Source organism: Pygocentrus nattereri, chromosome 13 (genome assembly GCF_015220715.1).
Source record: "Pygocentrus nattereri isolate fPygNat1 chromosome 13, fPygNat1.pri, whole genome shotgun sequence".
NCBI lineage: Eukaryota > Metazoa > Chordata > Actinopteri > Characiformes > Serrasalmidae > Pygocentrus > Pygocentrus nattereri.
The window spans coordinates 12872019-12886464 of NC_051223.1; the positions used below are offsets into that span (position 1 = coordinate 12872019).

Sequence of the window (14446 nt, forward strand, 5' to 3'; positions counted from 1 at the left end):
TGTCTCGTTCATGTAGGTTGACGTCGCCAAAGCACAGAGCGTCGCAGGGCTTTGGGTACCTGCGTTCTATTGGATAGAAATATTAAGTATGTTCTTCAGTTAAAGGGGGATTCCACCATATTTCCAAACTCCCTGCATAATTAACTGGTTAAGATGTAATCAGAGCGGTTTGGTGTGAAACACTGTTCGAGTCAGAACTGTTCACAGTGGTGCTGATAGGAACCACACGTCCACCTCTAAAAGCACCTCACAGAAAGTTCCTACAGGTAATTATCAATATGCAGACAATGTTTTGTGGTGGTTTTGAGAAGGTTTTGATCACCAAGGCAGTATTTATTCAGATTTCTGTGTGGAAGGCGTGTGAGTTCACTGCTGGTTTGAAACGGTAAATTAAGCTGGTCTAACCATTCAAACCACGCAGAACATCTGGGATTCCCCTACACTGATGACCTTGTGCTTCCCTATTTCTCTCAGAAAACTATGAATACTACAGATTTACTGATTGCACAGTCTTCACACAGAAGGCTGCTCTTCTGTTGAGCATGTCTGAGGTGTCTGGGCCCTTAGAGGCCTCCACACTCAGTCTAATGGGAGCTCTATTGAAACCAGAGTGACTTCACTCTAGTTTTCAGGCCTCACTCATTAGGCCCTGTGTGTTTAGCACAAGACCCGTGGGCTGTCAGGCAATCCTATCAGGCCTGCATAATGTATTTAGTTTTCTATTAATATTCCATTTCACAGTGCGCAACACTACAATGTCCAGCATGCACTGCAGGGTAATGTGCGCTCCATCAGCAGTCCATGGGACCGCACTTACACCACAATAAGAAAAGATGACGGGTGTCTAGTTAAAGGAAATGGGCAGGTTTAACTTCTACATGGGCATTTAAAGAGGTTTATCAGATGTGTTTTATTTATTCATTCAAAATAGTTTACATATTAGCATATTTCAAGATCTACATCTTGCTGCAGTTTTGGCACATTTTGAATAAACAGTTTACAGTTTGGGTTGTAAAAAATATAAATGTTCTCTGGCCCACAGACATGTTTAGATTTTTAAATATGCAGACATGGAAAATCCAGGTCCAGAAAGTAAAAACCCTTCCCAGGATTTTGTTCCGACGGCCTGGCTTCTCTTGTTAGATCAAACCACCAGCAGGGCCGTCCAGGCAGTCGGAACAAAGTCCTGAAGAGCATTTTTACCACCTCTGCTCTGATTTAAACTCAGACACACTTTTGGATCATATTCAGGTGCATGAGGAACAGAAGTCCCTGGCCTGGTTCTGATGTGTTGTCATGAGTCCCTGGTTCTGATGGGTTGTCATGAGAACTGTAACAGCTCAGTTGGATAGCTTGGTGTGATCTGAGGCTGTGGCGTATGGCGCAGCTGCATTCAGAATGAAGGGGTGGTCAGACGGTAAAGCTTTCGAGTGTCCAGGTTAGGTGTGGTGAAGAGACGGACTGTTTGAGTCGGCCTTTCTTGTGGTACTTGGTAGTGAAAGCAGCAGAAGTGGTGAGTTCAGGTCCAGAAGGTAAAAATCCTCTTCCAGCCGTAAACATGGCTGTGTTAGTGGTGCAGTCTGGCAGCCCTACTCGAGGCCCTGTGTGCACTGACTATGCTAACCTTCATTAAATCCTGTTTTCTGTGAGAAGCAGAGGCGAAAACGTGTTTAAAACGTGTCATGGTCGCCGTGTCTCGAGGTAGGCGAGGCCGGAGGACATCAGACATCTAAAACATCCAATTAGCGCAGATAAGCAGCGGCCCCACAAGGTCGGAAATGACGTAGGCGGTGCGAGTCAACAACACACACAACAAACAAGTCAGGAATTGGGTGCGCGCGGGAAACGAGGCTATTTTTTAAATGATTATTGAATAATTTTATTTAAAATAAGCCCGTGTTTTAATTCGTGTGCATATAAAGTCGCTGATGATATTTGTATATTTTATTTGAGAAAAAACGCCGAGGAGGAAATGATTGACACAGCCGTCCAATCAGGAAGCTCTAGGCAGCGAAGCCAAGACAAGCGGGCCGAGCGGCCAATCAGAACGTAGCGCTTGCTTGCGAAGGTGGGAACCAATGGAGAATGGCGTACACGCGGGCCAATCAGAGGCGCCCTTGTCGTAGTTCACTTGAATTCCATTGCCGTCCATTAAATCATCCGACTTGGGAAAACACGGCGTTAAAAGTGGCTCCGAATCGACCCGCTTTCCCGGTTCTGAGGGGTTCTGTGGGATTTTGAGGCCGCTTATGTAGCGCGGGGGTCTTCGGCGGCGCCCTGGCTTTCCGGAACGGAACAATCGGTGGATAATCTTCACAACCATCGGAATAATAATAATAATAATAATAAGCCCTCTGCCTCCGGTTCGACTCTGAATCCTCACAGAAGGCGGTTCGGATGTGGTTTGTGTCATGAGTCCGGCCGGCTGCTCCCACCTGAACGTCTTCAAAGTGGATAACTGGAAGCAGAACCTGCGGGTGGTCTACCAGTGCTTCGTGTGGAGCGGCTCTGCGGAAACCAGGAAACGCAAGGTAAATACCAGCCGCGCGCCAGCCTCGCGCTCGGGCTCCCCGGTCCACCTTAAACGGTGCAGACTTCGGCGCTAGGATGGAACCGCTGGACCGTTTAAGGTGGAACGAGGAATTCCGGGAAGGAGCTAACTTCATCTTAGACCCTCAGTGTGACCTGTCCCCCCTCAGCACACCTGACTCGGCTCAGTCCGTCATTAACACGCTGCTGCTCAGGTGTGTTAGAGTAGACAGAGCAGGTCTCCCCCTCATGCACACCTGTACTCATTTACAGGACCTTCACCTCTCAGTCATGTTTCTGTATGACGGTCTAGAGGTGGACCGATACCGCTTTTCCTACGACACTCATACCGATATTGAAACCGTAAAAAGCCACCTGATGAAACCCAAACCCAGCCTAGTTATAGTAGATGATGACGATGATGATGATGATGATGATGATACAGTGACGATTTGTGAAGCACCGATATAGTGAGTGCTGCACCATTTAAGGTGGAACAGTTAAGTTCAGCCTGTTAAACTGCAGGTCGAGGAGTTTAACGGTGTAAATAATGTTTTCACAATAATCAGGATATTCTGAGAGTCGAAGTAGTGAAGTTAGAGTTCAGTTCAGCGCAGTAGTGTTTTGGCCCGATCGTGGATGCCGTTTGAGGAGCTGGGGGTGGTGAGTTTGAGGAGGGTGTGTGATGGGGGGGGGTGAGTGTGTAATGGGGGGTGTATGTGAGTAAGTGTGTGATGGGGGTGTGATAGTGGGGGTGTGTGTGAGTGAGTGTGTGATCGGGGGGGTGTGAGTGAGTGAGTGTGTAATCGGGGGGGGGGGGGTGTGAGTGAGTGTGTGTGTGAGTGAGTGTGTGATGGGAGGGTGAGTGTGTGATCGGGTGTGTGTGTGTGTGTGTGTGTGTGTGTGTGAGTGTGTGTGGGTGAGTGATTGTGTAATCGGGGGGGTGTGTGTGTGATGGGAGGGTGAGTGTGTGATCGGGTGTGTGTGTGTGTGTGTGTGTGTGAGTGTGTGTGGGTGAGTGATTGTGTAATCGGGGGTGTGTGTGTGTGTGTGTGAGTGAGTGAGTGTGTGATTGGGTGGGTGTGTGTGTGTGAGTGAGTGTGTGATCAGGGGGGTGTGTGTGTGAGTGAGTGTGTGTGAGAGTGAGTGTGTGATCGGGGGGGGGGGGGGGGGGGGTGTGTGTGTGTGAGTGAGTGTGTGAGTGGGTGTGTGTGAGTGAGTGAGTGTGTGATTGGGGGGGTGTGTGAGTGAGTGAGTGTGTGATGGGGGGGGGGTGTGTGTGAGAGTGAGCGTGTTATGGGGTGTGTGATTGTGTGTACGGGGGTGTGTGATCGGGGGGGGTGTGTGTGTGTGTGATGGGGGGGGTGTCTGTGAGTGAGCGTGTGTGTGATAGGGGGTGTGGGTGTGTGAGTGAATGTGTGATGGGGTGTGTGTGTGAGCGAGCGAGTGTGTGATCGGGGGGTGTGTGATGGGGGTGTGTGATAGGGGGGTGTTTTTGTGAGTGAGTGAGTGTGTGATGGGGTGGTGTGTGTGAGTGAGTGTGTGATGGGGGGATGTGTGTGTGTGTGTGTGTGTGTGTGTGCGTGAGTGAGTGTGTGATAGGGGGGTGTTTTTGTGAGTGTGTGAGTGAGTGTGTGATGGGGTGGTGTGTGTGTGAGTGAGTGTGGGATGGGGTGTGTGTGTGAGTGAGTCTGTGATGGGGGGGGTGTCTGTGAGTGAGTGTGTGATGGGGGGATGTGTGTGTGTGTGTGTGTGCGTGAGTGAGTGTGTGATAGGGGGGTGTTTTTGTGAGTGTGTGAGTGAGTGTGTGATGGGGTGGTGTGTGTGAGTGAATGTGTGATGGGGGTGTGTGTGTGAGCGAGCGAGTGTGTGATCGGGGAGTGTGTGATAGGGGGGTGTTTTTGTGAGTGTGTGAGTGAGTGTGTGATGGGGTGGTGTGTGTGAGAGTGAGTGTGGGATGGGGTGTGTGTGTGAGTGAGTGTGTGATCGGGGAGTGTGTGTGTGTGAGTGAGTGTGTGATGGGGGTGTTTGTGTGAGTGAGTGTGGGATGGGGTGTGTGTTTGTGTGTGAGTGAGTGTATAATGGGGGTGTGTGTTGTGTGATTGTGTGATGGGGGGTGTGTGTGAGTGAGTGTGTGATCGGGGTGTGTGTGTGATGGGGGTGTGTGAGTGAGTGTGTGATGGGGGTGTGTGTGAGTGAGTGTTTGATCGGGGTGTGTGTGAGTGAGTGTGTGATGGGGGTTTGTATGTGTGAGTGTGATCGGGGGTGTGTGATAGGGGGGTGAGTGTGTGATCGGGGTGTGAGTGAGTGTGTGTGTGTGTGTGTGTGTGTGTGTGTGATGGGGGTGTGAGTGAGTGTGTGATGGGGGTGTGTGATGGGGGGTGTGTGTGATGGGGGTGGGTGTGTGAGTGTATGTGATGTGGGTGTGTGAGTGAGTGTGTGTTATGGGGGTGTGTGAGTGAGTGTGTGATGGGGGTGTGTGAGTGGGGGTGTGTGTGTGATAGGGGTGTGTGTGTGTGAGTGAGTGTGTGATTGACTGTGTGATGGGGGGGTGTGTGAGTGTGTGATTGACTGTGTGATGGGGGGGTGTGTGAGTGAGTGTGTGATGGGGGTGTGTGTGTGTGAGTGAGTGTGTGATGGGGTGTGTGTGTGATGGGGGGGGTGTGTGAGTGAGTGTGTGATGGGTGGGTGTGTGTGATTGAGTTTGTGAGTGTGTGATGGGGTGTGTGTGAGTGTGAAGGGGAGGTGTGTCTGTGAGTGAGTGTGTGATTGGGGGTTTGTATGTGTGAGTGTGTGATCGGGGGGTGTGAGATGGGGGGTGTGTGTGAGTGAGTGTGTGGTGAGGGGGTTTTTGTGTGTGTGATGGGGGTGTGTGAGTGAGTGTGTGATGGGTGTGTGTGTGTGTGTGTGTGTGTGAGATGGGGTGTGTGTTTGTGAGTGTGAGAGTGTGATGGGGGGGTGTGTGTGTGAATGAGTGTGTGATCGGGGTGAGTGTGTGAGTGTGTGATGGGGGTTTGTATGTGTGAGTGTGTGATCGGGGGGTGTGTGAGGGGGGGGGGTGTGTGTGTGTGATGGGGGTGTGTGAGTGAGTGTGTGATGGGGTGTTTGTGTGTGTGTGATGGGGTGTGTGTGTGTCTGTGATGGGGGGTGTGTGTGAGTGTGATGGGGGTGTGTGTGTGAATGAGTGTGTGATGGGGGTGTGTGTGTGACTGTGTGATGGGGTGTGTTTGTGAGTGAGTGTGTGATCGGGGGTGATTGATAGGGGGGTGAGTGTAAGTGTGTGGTCGGGGGGGTGTGTGATGGGGGTGTGTGTGATGGGCGTGTGTGTGTGATTGAGTGTGTGATGGGGTGTGTGTGAGTGAGGGTGTGTGATGGGGGTGATTGATGGGGGGGTGAGTGTGAGTGTGTGTGTGTGTGTGTGTGATCGGGGGGAGTGTGATTAGGGAGTATGTGTGTGTGAGAGTGAGTGTGATTGTGTGATGGGGTGTGTGTGTGAGTTAGCATGATGGGGTGTGTGAGTGTGATGGGGGGTGTGTGTGTCTGTGTTTGTGAGTGTGTGAGATGTGTGTTTGTGAGTGTGTGATGGGGTTTGTGTGTGTTAGTGAGTGTGTGATGTGGGTGAGTGTGTGTGTTTGATGGGGTGAGTGTGTGTGTGTGATGGGGTGTGTGAGTGTGTGATGGGTGGTATATATGTGAGTGAATGTGCGATTTGGGGGTGTGTGTGAGTGAGATTGTGTGATGGGGGTGTGTATGTGAGTGTGTGATGGGGTGTGTGTGTGTTTCGGGGGGTGTGTGTGAGTGAGTGTGTGATCTGGGGTATGTGTGTGAGTGAGTGTGTGATCTGGTGTGTGTGTGTGTGAGTGAGTGTGTGATCTGGGGTGCGTGTGTGAATGAGTGTGTGATCTGGGGTGTGTGTGTGAGAGTGTGTGTGTGTTTTCCGGGGTGTGTGTGTTCCGGGGTGTGTGTGTGAGTGAGTGTGTGATCCGGGGTATGCGTGTGAGTGAGTGTGTGATCTGGGGTATGCGTGTGAGTGAGTGTGTGATCTGGGGTATGTGTGTGTGTGAGTGAGTGTGTGATCTGGGGTATGTGTGTGTGTGAGTGAGTGTGTGATCTGGGGTATGTGTGAGTGAGTGTGTGATCTGGGGTGCGTGTGTGAGTGAGTGTGTGTGATGGGGCATGTGATTGTGAGTGAGTGTTTGATGGGGGTGTTTGAGTGAGTGTGTTATGGGGGGTTTGTGTTTGAGTCTGTGATGTGGCGTGGGGGTGTGTTAGTGAGTGTGTTTGTGAGTGAGTATGTGATGGGGTGTGTGTGTGTGAGTGCGTGATGGGTGGCGGTGTGTGAGTGAGTGCGTGATGGGTGGGGGTGAGTGTGTAATGGGTGGGGCGGTGTGTGTGAGTGTGTGATTTGTGGGGCGGTGTCTGTGAGTGTGTGATGGGAGGTGTGTGTGTGAGCGTGTGATGGGAGGTGTGTGTGTGAGTGAGTGTGTGATTGGGTGGGGGTGTGTTAGTGAGTGTGTGATGGGGTTGGAGTGTGTGTCTAAGTGTGTGATGGGGTGGGGGTTTGTGTGTGTAAGTGTATGATGGAGTGGGGGTGCGTGAGTGTGTGATGGAGGGTGTGTGTTTGAGTCTGTGGTGGGGGTGTGTTAGTGAGTGTGTGATGGGGTGGGGGTGTGTGAGTGTGTGATGGGGTGGGGGTGTGTGTGCGCAAGTGTGATGGGGTGGGTGTGTGTGTGAGTGAGTGTGTGATGGGGTGGAGGTGCGTGTGAGTGTGTGATGGGGGGTGTGTGTTTGAGTCTGTGGTGGGGGTGTGTTAGTGAGTGTGTGATGGGGTGGGGGTTTGTGTGTGTAAGTGTGTGATGGGGTGGGGGTTTGTGTGTGTAAGTGTGTGATGGAGTGGGGGTGCGTTAGTGTGTGATGGGGGGGTGTGTGTTTGAGTCTGTGGTGGGGGTGTGTTAGTGAGTGTGTGATGGGGTTGGGGTGTGTGTCTATGTGTGTGATGGGGTGGGGGTGTGTGTGTGAGTTTGTGATGGGGTGGGGGTGTGTGTGTGAGTTTGTGATGGGGGGTGTGTTTGTGAGTGAGTGTGTGATGGGGGGTGTGTGTGTGTGTGATGGTTGTGTGTGTGAGTGAGTGTGTGATCTGGGGTGCGTGTGTGAATGAGTGTGTGATCTGGGATGTGTGTGTGAGAGTGTGTGTGTGTTTTCCGGGGTGTGTGTTTTCCGGGGTGTGTGTGTTCCGGGGTGTGTGTGTGAGTGAGTGTGTGATCTGGGGTATGTGTGTGAGTGAGTGTGTGATCTGGGGTATGTGTGTGAGTGAGTGTGTGATCTGGGGTGCGTGTGTGAGTGAGTGTGTGATCTGGGGTGCGTGTGTGAGTGAGTGTGTGATCTGGGGTGCGTGTGTGAGTGAGTGTGTGATCTGGGGTGCGTGTGTGAGTGAGTGTGTGATCTGGGGTGCGTGTGTGAGTGAGTGTGTGATCTGGGGTGCGTGTGTGAGTGAGTGTGTGATCTGGGGTGCGTGTGTGAGTGAGTGTGTGATCTGGGGTGCGTGTGTGAGTGAGTGTGTGATCTGGGGTGCGTGTGTGAGTGAGTGTGTGATCTGGGGTGCGTGTGTGAGTGAGTGTGTGATCTGGGGTGCGTGTGTGAGTGAGTGTGTGATCTGGGGTGCGTGTGTGAGTGAGTGTGTGATCTGGGGTGCGTGTGTGAGTGAGTGTGTGATCTGGGGTGCGTGTGTGAGTGAGTGTGTGATCTGGGGTGCGTGTGTGAGTGAGTGTGTGATCTGGGGTGCGTGTGTGAGTGAGTGTGTGATCTGGGGTGCGTGTGTGAGTGAGTGTGTGATCTGGGGTGCGTGTGTGAGTGAGTGTGTGATTGGGTGGGGGTGTGTTAGTGAGTGTGTGATGGGGTTGGAGTGTGTGTCTAAGTGTGTGATGGGGTGGGGGTTTGTGTGTGTAAGTGTGTGATGGAGTGGGGGTGCGTGAGTGTGTGATGGAGGGTGTGTGTTTGAGTCTGTGGTGGGGGTGTGTTAGTGAGTGTGTGATGGGGTGGGGGTGTGTGAGTGTGTGATGGGGTGGGGGTGTGTGTGCGCAAGTGTGATGGCGTGGGTGTGTGTGTGTGAGTGAGTGTGTGATGGAGTGGGGGTGCGTTAGTGTGTGATGGGGGGGTGTGTGTTTGAGTCTGTGGTGGGGGTGTGTTAGTGAGTGTGTGATGGGGTTGGGGTGTGTGTCTAAGTGTGTGATGGGGTGGGGGTGTGTGAGTGTGTGATGTGGTGGGGGTGTGTGAGTGTGTGATGGGGTGGGGGTGTGTGTGTGAGTGTGTGATGGGGGGTGTGTGTGTGTGATGGGTGTATGTGTGTCTGTGTGATGGGGTGGTGTGTGTGTGAGTGAGTGTGTGATGGGGTGGGGGCATGTGTGTGAAAGGGTGGGGGCATGTGTGTGAGTGTGTGATGGGGGGTGTGTTTGTGTGTGAGTGTGTGATGGCGTGTTTGTGATGCTGTGGTGGTTGTTGGTGTGTGATGGGGTCTGTAATTGTAAGCCGCTCTGGATGAGAGCGTCAGCCAAATGCCGTAAATGTAAATGAGTGTGGGTGTGTGATGGGGTGGGTGTGATGGTGAGTCTGATGGGGTGTGGATGTGATGGTGATAGTGTGTGTGTGTGTGTGTGTGTGTGTGTGTGTGTGTGTGTGTGTGTGTGCGTGTTGGTATCAGATTGTGTAACAGTGCAAGACAGTAAGTCTGTCCTCGTCTCATCATCAGTTTGTGACTTTGGTCCCTGGTGATGCTACAGTTGTCCGTGTCTGAGAGGCTAAGACAGCACAGCTGTTCTCTCTTTCTGTCTGGGTGGGCAGGATGGCCCCCGACTCCCCATCCCCCCCATCATGCAGTGTAATGCTAGTCAGTGCAAGTATGGGTTTGCTGACGTAACCAATCTGGAGGTTATCATTTGGCCGTGCGGTCATTGTTTGTAATGATGGAGCTGCTCAGATCTCAGAGGAAACCTGTGTTTGTCTTCACCTCATAGAGCTGGTGGCATTGAATGACTGGGGTAGTGTAGACCAGTAGGTGGAGCTGGAGACAATTAAATGAGGGTGAAAAGTTGTGAAAACAGTCTTGTGTTGTGATGTCGTGGCTGAGCTGTTAAAAGATGCCCACGTGTAGCGATTCTCCTTTATGGCACAGTATAAAGGAGCTAAAGGGAGCTGAGTGCCTGCCCAGTTTATTAGATGATTAGTGAGGAGCAAGCACAGGTGCCTCTGATCAGCCAGACAAAAGGTGCAGCAGCTTAACTCCGACCTTCAGTGCCATTTCATTGGTTAAACATTCGAACCAGGTGATTTTTCCATTCTTTACACATGTGGACAGAAACAGCACAACCTCCAAGAGACGAATGTGTAGAATAAACTTCTCAGTGTTGGACTTTAGCGCTGATTGACACAAAGACGGATTCACACGAGGCAAATCTCACATCGCAGGACTGGACTGCGCTCTGAATCCTCAGCAAGATGAACATAAACTTCACTTCAAACAGAAAAACCTTTATTTAGAATCTCAACTAAATCACTTTTTAACGCCTTAATATCTCACTATTACACAGTACATTATTCAGTAACTACAGGAACTTCAGGGTAAACTGGCTGACCTCTTCTTAGATTACAGATGTGCATAATAAACTTTTACCTCCTCTTGAGTAAAAATACTAAAGTATTTACCTTCAAATGTACTTGATTATCTATAGTAAAAGTACTAAAAGATGAATTATGGGTCTAGTGTCCTGTTATCATTTTTATAACAAGACTCGCTTCATGAACTCATTTTAGGTGAAAATCCTCCAGTGTGTCTCTTGGTAAACCAGTCTTTTAATAGAATGCCATTAATTAGTGATGCTGACGTTTATTAAAATGATCATAAGCACAAAACACTGAAGGCAAACCGTTTCCATCAGGTAGAACCTAGTGGTTCTAAAATCACTTTTTACAAACAAGCAAAGTTTCAGTTTAAGATTCATTTACAACTTAGTTCCAAGTTTAAGTTGAATAAAAACTGGCTTTAAAATCAGGATCACAAATGAGTTTCCTTTACAATCTTGATCTGTAGGTCTTTTCATAAACATAAACCAGCCCAAACCATATTTACTATAAAATGAAATGTTTGTATAAATTCAGAAAAAAGACGTGTCAGGCACAACAGCATATGTGGACATATTTCTTTATTGGGCTGTATTTACACAAAGTTAGGTTAGTTCATTATTTATGTTGAATACTCTCCCAAAATTTTACGCTGTTGCGCTGATGTTGAACCGTTTGCCAATTCTGGGTTGGTATGACCAACAGGTCAAAACAAGCTCTAAACAAAGTGACTGCTGTGCCCTGATTGGTGTTCTTGCTTTGCGCTTCTTTTGTTCTGACATGTTATGTTTTTATACACACACAAACCAAAAGGAATGACTGATTTTCTCAAAATGTAGTGGAGGAAAACGTCAGATATTTGACTTTGAAGTGTAGTGGAGTTGGATGGATGGATGGATGGATGGATGGATGTATGTATGTAGTGGAGTGAAAGTGAAGTTGCCCAAAATGGAAAAACTTCAGTAAAGATACACGAGAAAACTACTTAAGTACAGAAACTAATTTAATGTACTCAGTTACTGTCCACCAGTGTAATTAATAAATTAAACTTGAGGGCTTTGATTCGAATATTTACATTTATGAAATAAATACATAAGATAGATTATATAGTATTTTGGCTTGACATCTTTATGAAACCATCATAGGTTCAAAACTAAGAGAAAGGAACTGTTAATTTTCTATAATAAAGAGTGAATCTCTCTCCAGCAACCGCAAGCGAGGAGAGTCAGTGCGGTAAGAGAGCTGCGAGCTGTGATGTCAGTGGTCACGTGGTACAAGCAGGTTTCTGTCGATGTCCTGTGGCAGCGGAGCTCTGCTACCATGGTTACCAACGTTAAGGTAATCGTGCAGAGTGAAGATGAGGAAGAGGCTCCGTGTCCAGAGTCGCGCTGATGAAGCAGTGATCGGATAATTCATCCCTGTTTGGCTCTGTAGGTGCAGACAGTACCCCTGACCGTCAGCTCTGACCTTCACTGCAGCGTCTCCAGCCCTACATCCGATAGTCATGTTGAAGGACCGCTCCACTGATTTCCCAAAATTCCTGCATAATTAAGTGGTTAAGATGTAAACAGAGCAGTTCTGAGCGGTTTGGTGTGAAACGCTCTGTTCTAGATAATCTTCCCAAGTCAGAACTGCTCACATTGGTGGTGATAGGAACAAGACCTCCCCCTCTCTAAAGCTCCCTCACTGAAAGTTCCTACATGAAATGGTTATGAATTCACTGCCTGATGACTGAGCCACTGTTTGTGATACAACCCCAGCTCCAATGAAGTTGGGACGTTGTGTAAAACATAAATAAAAACAGAATACGATGATTTGCAAATCCTTTTCAACCTATATTCAGTTGAATACACTACAAAGACAACATATTTAATGTTCAAACGGGTAAACTTTGTTTTTTGCAAATATTCAACCATTTTGAATTTGATGCCTGCAACACGTTCTAACAAAGTTGGGACAGTGGCAACAAAAGACTGGGAAAGTTGAGGAATGCTCAAAAAACACCTGTTTGGAACATTCCACAGGTGAACAGGTTAATTGGAAACAGGCAAGTGTCATGATTGGGTATAAAGGGAGCATCCCTGAACGGCTCAGTTGTTCACAAGCAAGGATGCTGCAAGGTTCACCACTTTGAACAACTGCGTGAGCAAACAGTCCAACGGTTTAAGAACATTTCTCAACGTGCAATTGCAAGGAGTTTAGGGATTTCATCATCTACCGTCCATAATATCAAAAGATTCATAGAATCTGGAGAAATCTCTGCAAGTAAGCGGCAAGGCAGAAAACCAACATTGAATGCCCATGACTTGCAATCCCTCAGGTGGCACTGCATTAAAAACCGACATCATTCTGTAACAGATATTACCACATGGGCTCAGGAACACTTGAGAAAACCATTGTCAGTGAACACAGTTTGTCGCTTCATGGGTAACTTGCACATCTGTGAAGACACCATTATTGCTGAAGGGTACATACAGGTTTTGGAGCAACATATGCTGCCATCCAAGTAACGTCTTTTTCAGGGATGTCCCTACTTATTTCAGCAAGACAATGCCAAGCCACATTCTGCACATGTTACAACAGTGTGGCTTTGTAGTAAAAGAGTGTGGGTACTAGACTGGCCTGCCTGCAGTCCAGACCTGTCTCCCATTGAAAATGTGTGGCACATTATGAAGCACAAAATACGACAACTGAGACCCCAGACTGTTGAGCAACTGACGTTGTACATCAAGCAAGAATGGGAAAGAATTCAACTTACAAAGCTTCAACAATTAGTGTCCTCAGTTCCCAAAAGCTTATTGAGTGTTGTTAAATGAAAGGTGATGTAACACAATAATAAACATGCCCCTGTCCCAACTTCTTTGGAATGTTGTAGGCATCAAATTCAAAATGAATGAATATTTGCAAAAAACAGTAAACTTTATCCATTTGAACATTAAATATCTTGTCTTTGTAGTGTATTCAAGTGAATATGGGTTGAAAAGGATTTGCAAATCATCCTATTCTATATTTATTTGTTTTACACAATGTCCTAACTTCATTGGAATTGGGGTTGTAGTTTAGAGAACTTAAACTCCATTCATGGTTGAGGGATACATGCAAGGTGCTGTCTGGGATTTTTGATCCATAGAGTTTTAACAACTGAAACCGCTTTTGAAATATGAATAAATATAACAGCATATGAGTGAACTACGCTGCCGGACTCAGCCGCCTAAAAACCATAGAAATGGGCCTCAAACAGAAGATAGGACCCTGTTGGGGTTCATCCTAAAGTTAGGACAGGATTTAGGAGGTTTAGTCTAGTTAGGATGTTTGTGTGATACTGTTTTCTGATCTGGAGTTAATGATGAGATGATGAAGGTAGAAGCTGATATGGAACAGCTACTGAACTAAACTCAGTCATGGAGACTAAACTGATCAGAGTTCAGAGTTGAGATGTTTGTGTTTCCACCATAAAGAGCTCTGATTCTCTGACTTTGTGAAGAAAAGTTTTAATGTGGTGGAGTTGTCATTTCAGCCTGCGCTCCTCCACTGTGAGTAGGCTGCTCTCCTCCATCATCGTACTGCGAACAGCTCACTGGTTCTTTCCTGTTCAGTCACCTGCGGTGACTGAGCAGTGCTGCATCTGTTTGCTGTAATAATGAGCTCTAACGCTTTATTCGCTGTTCATAAGCAGGCTGTGTCTGTTAGCCGCGGCGTGTTATACGATCTCTCCCATCAATAATTCACACCCACTCCAGCCGTCAGCTTCTCCTCATCTCCTCTCCTCATGTAAGAGTGGATCATGTGGAGCAGACTCAGGGTGGTTTCTCTGACGTGAGAGCGAGGAGAGGGAAATTGAAAACCTGCCGCTCCACTCACACACACTTAGTACCCAGCTCTGAATGCAGCACCCGGACTGATACCGGTTACAGGAGCCAGCGCTGTGCAGTGAGACAGCGGCCATGTTGATGTCTCAGTATCCCTGTGATTAGATCAGTTACATTGTTGATCTTTCTTATTAGATTTTAATGTGTGTGTATGCTGAGACCTATAAGTGCTGCATATGAACACTGATTAATGAAGTACCGCATCACCAAATCTCTTCTCCCTCACAGGCGAAGTCATGTATATGTCATATGTGTGGAGCACATCTGAACCGGCTCCACTCCTGCCTTCACTGCATCTTCTTCGGCTGCTTCACCAAGAAACACATCCACGAGCACGCCAGAACCAAGCGACACAATCTAGGTAAGACATCTGCATTAGCACCAGTGCCACAAAGAGGAGAATGTGACAAACGGAACGTTTTATTCCCAAAAGA

At 48.3% G+C, this 14446-nt stretch overlaps 1 protein-coding gene across 2 annotated transcripts in view; it reads left to right on the forward strand.

Moving 5' to 3' along the window:
• The first annotated feature begins 1880 nt into the window (after positions 1 to 1880).
• Positions 1881 to 14446, forward strand: part of usp22 (ubiquitin specific peptidase 22) — a 72461-nt gene continuing 59895 nt past the window's right edge. Inside the window, exons 1-2 of one of the 2 annotated variants that reach the window (XM_017686008.2) lie at positions 1881 to 2531; positions 14241 to 14373. In XM_017686008.2, the coding sequence (XP_017541497.1) occupies positions 2412 to 2531; positions 14241 to 14373 (253 nt within the window). In that variant the 5' untranslated portion in view covers positions 1881 to 2411. The remainder of the gene's footprint in view (positions 2532 to 14240; positions 14374 to 14446) is intronic. The other variant, XM_017686007.2, reaches the window with a different exon arrangement.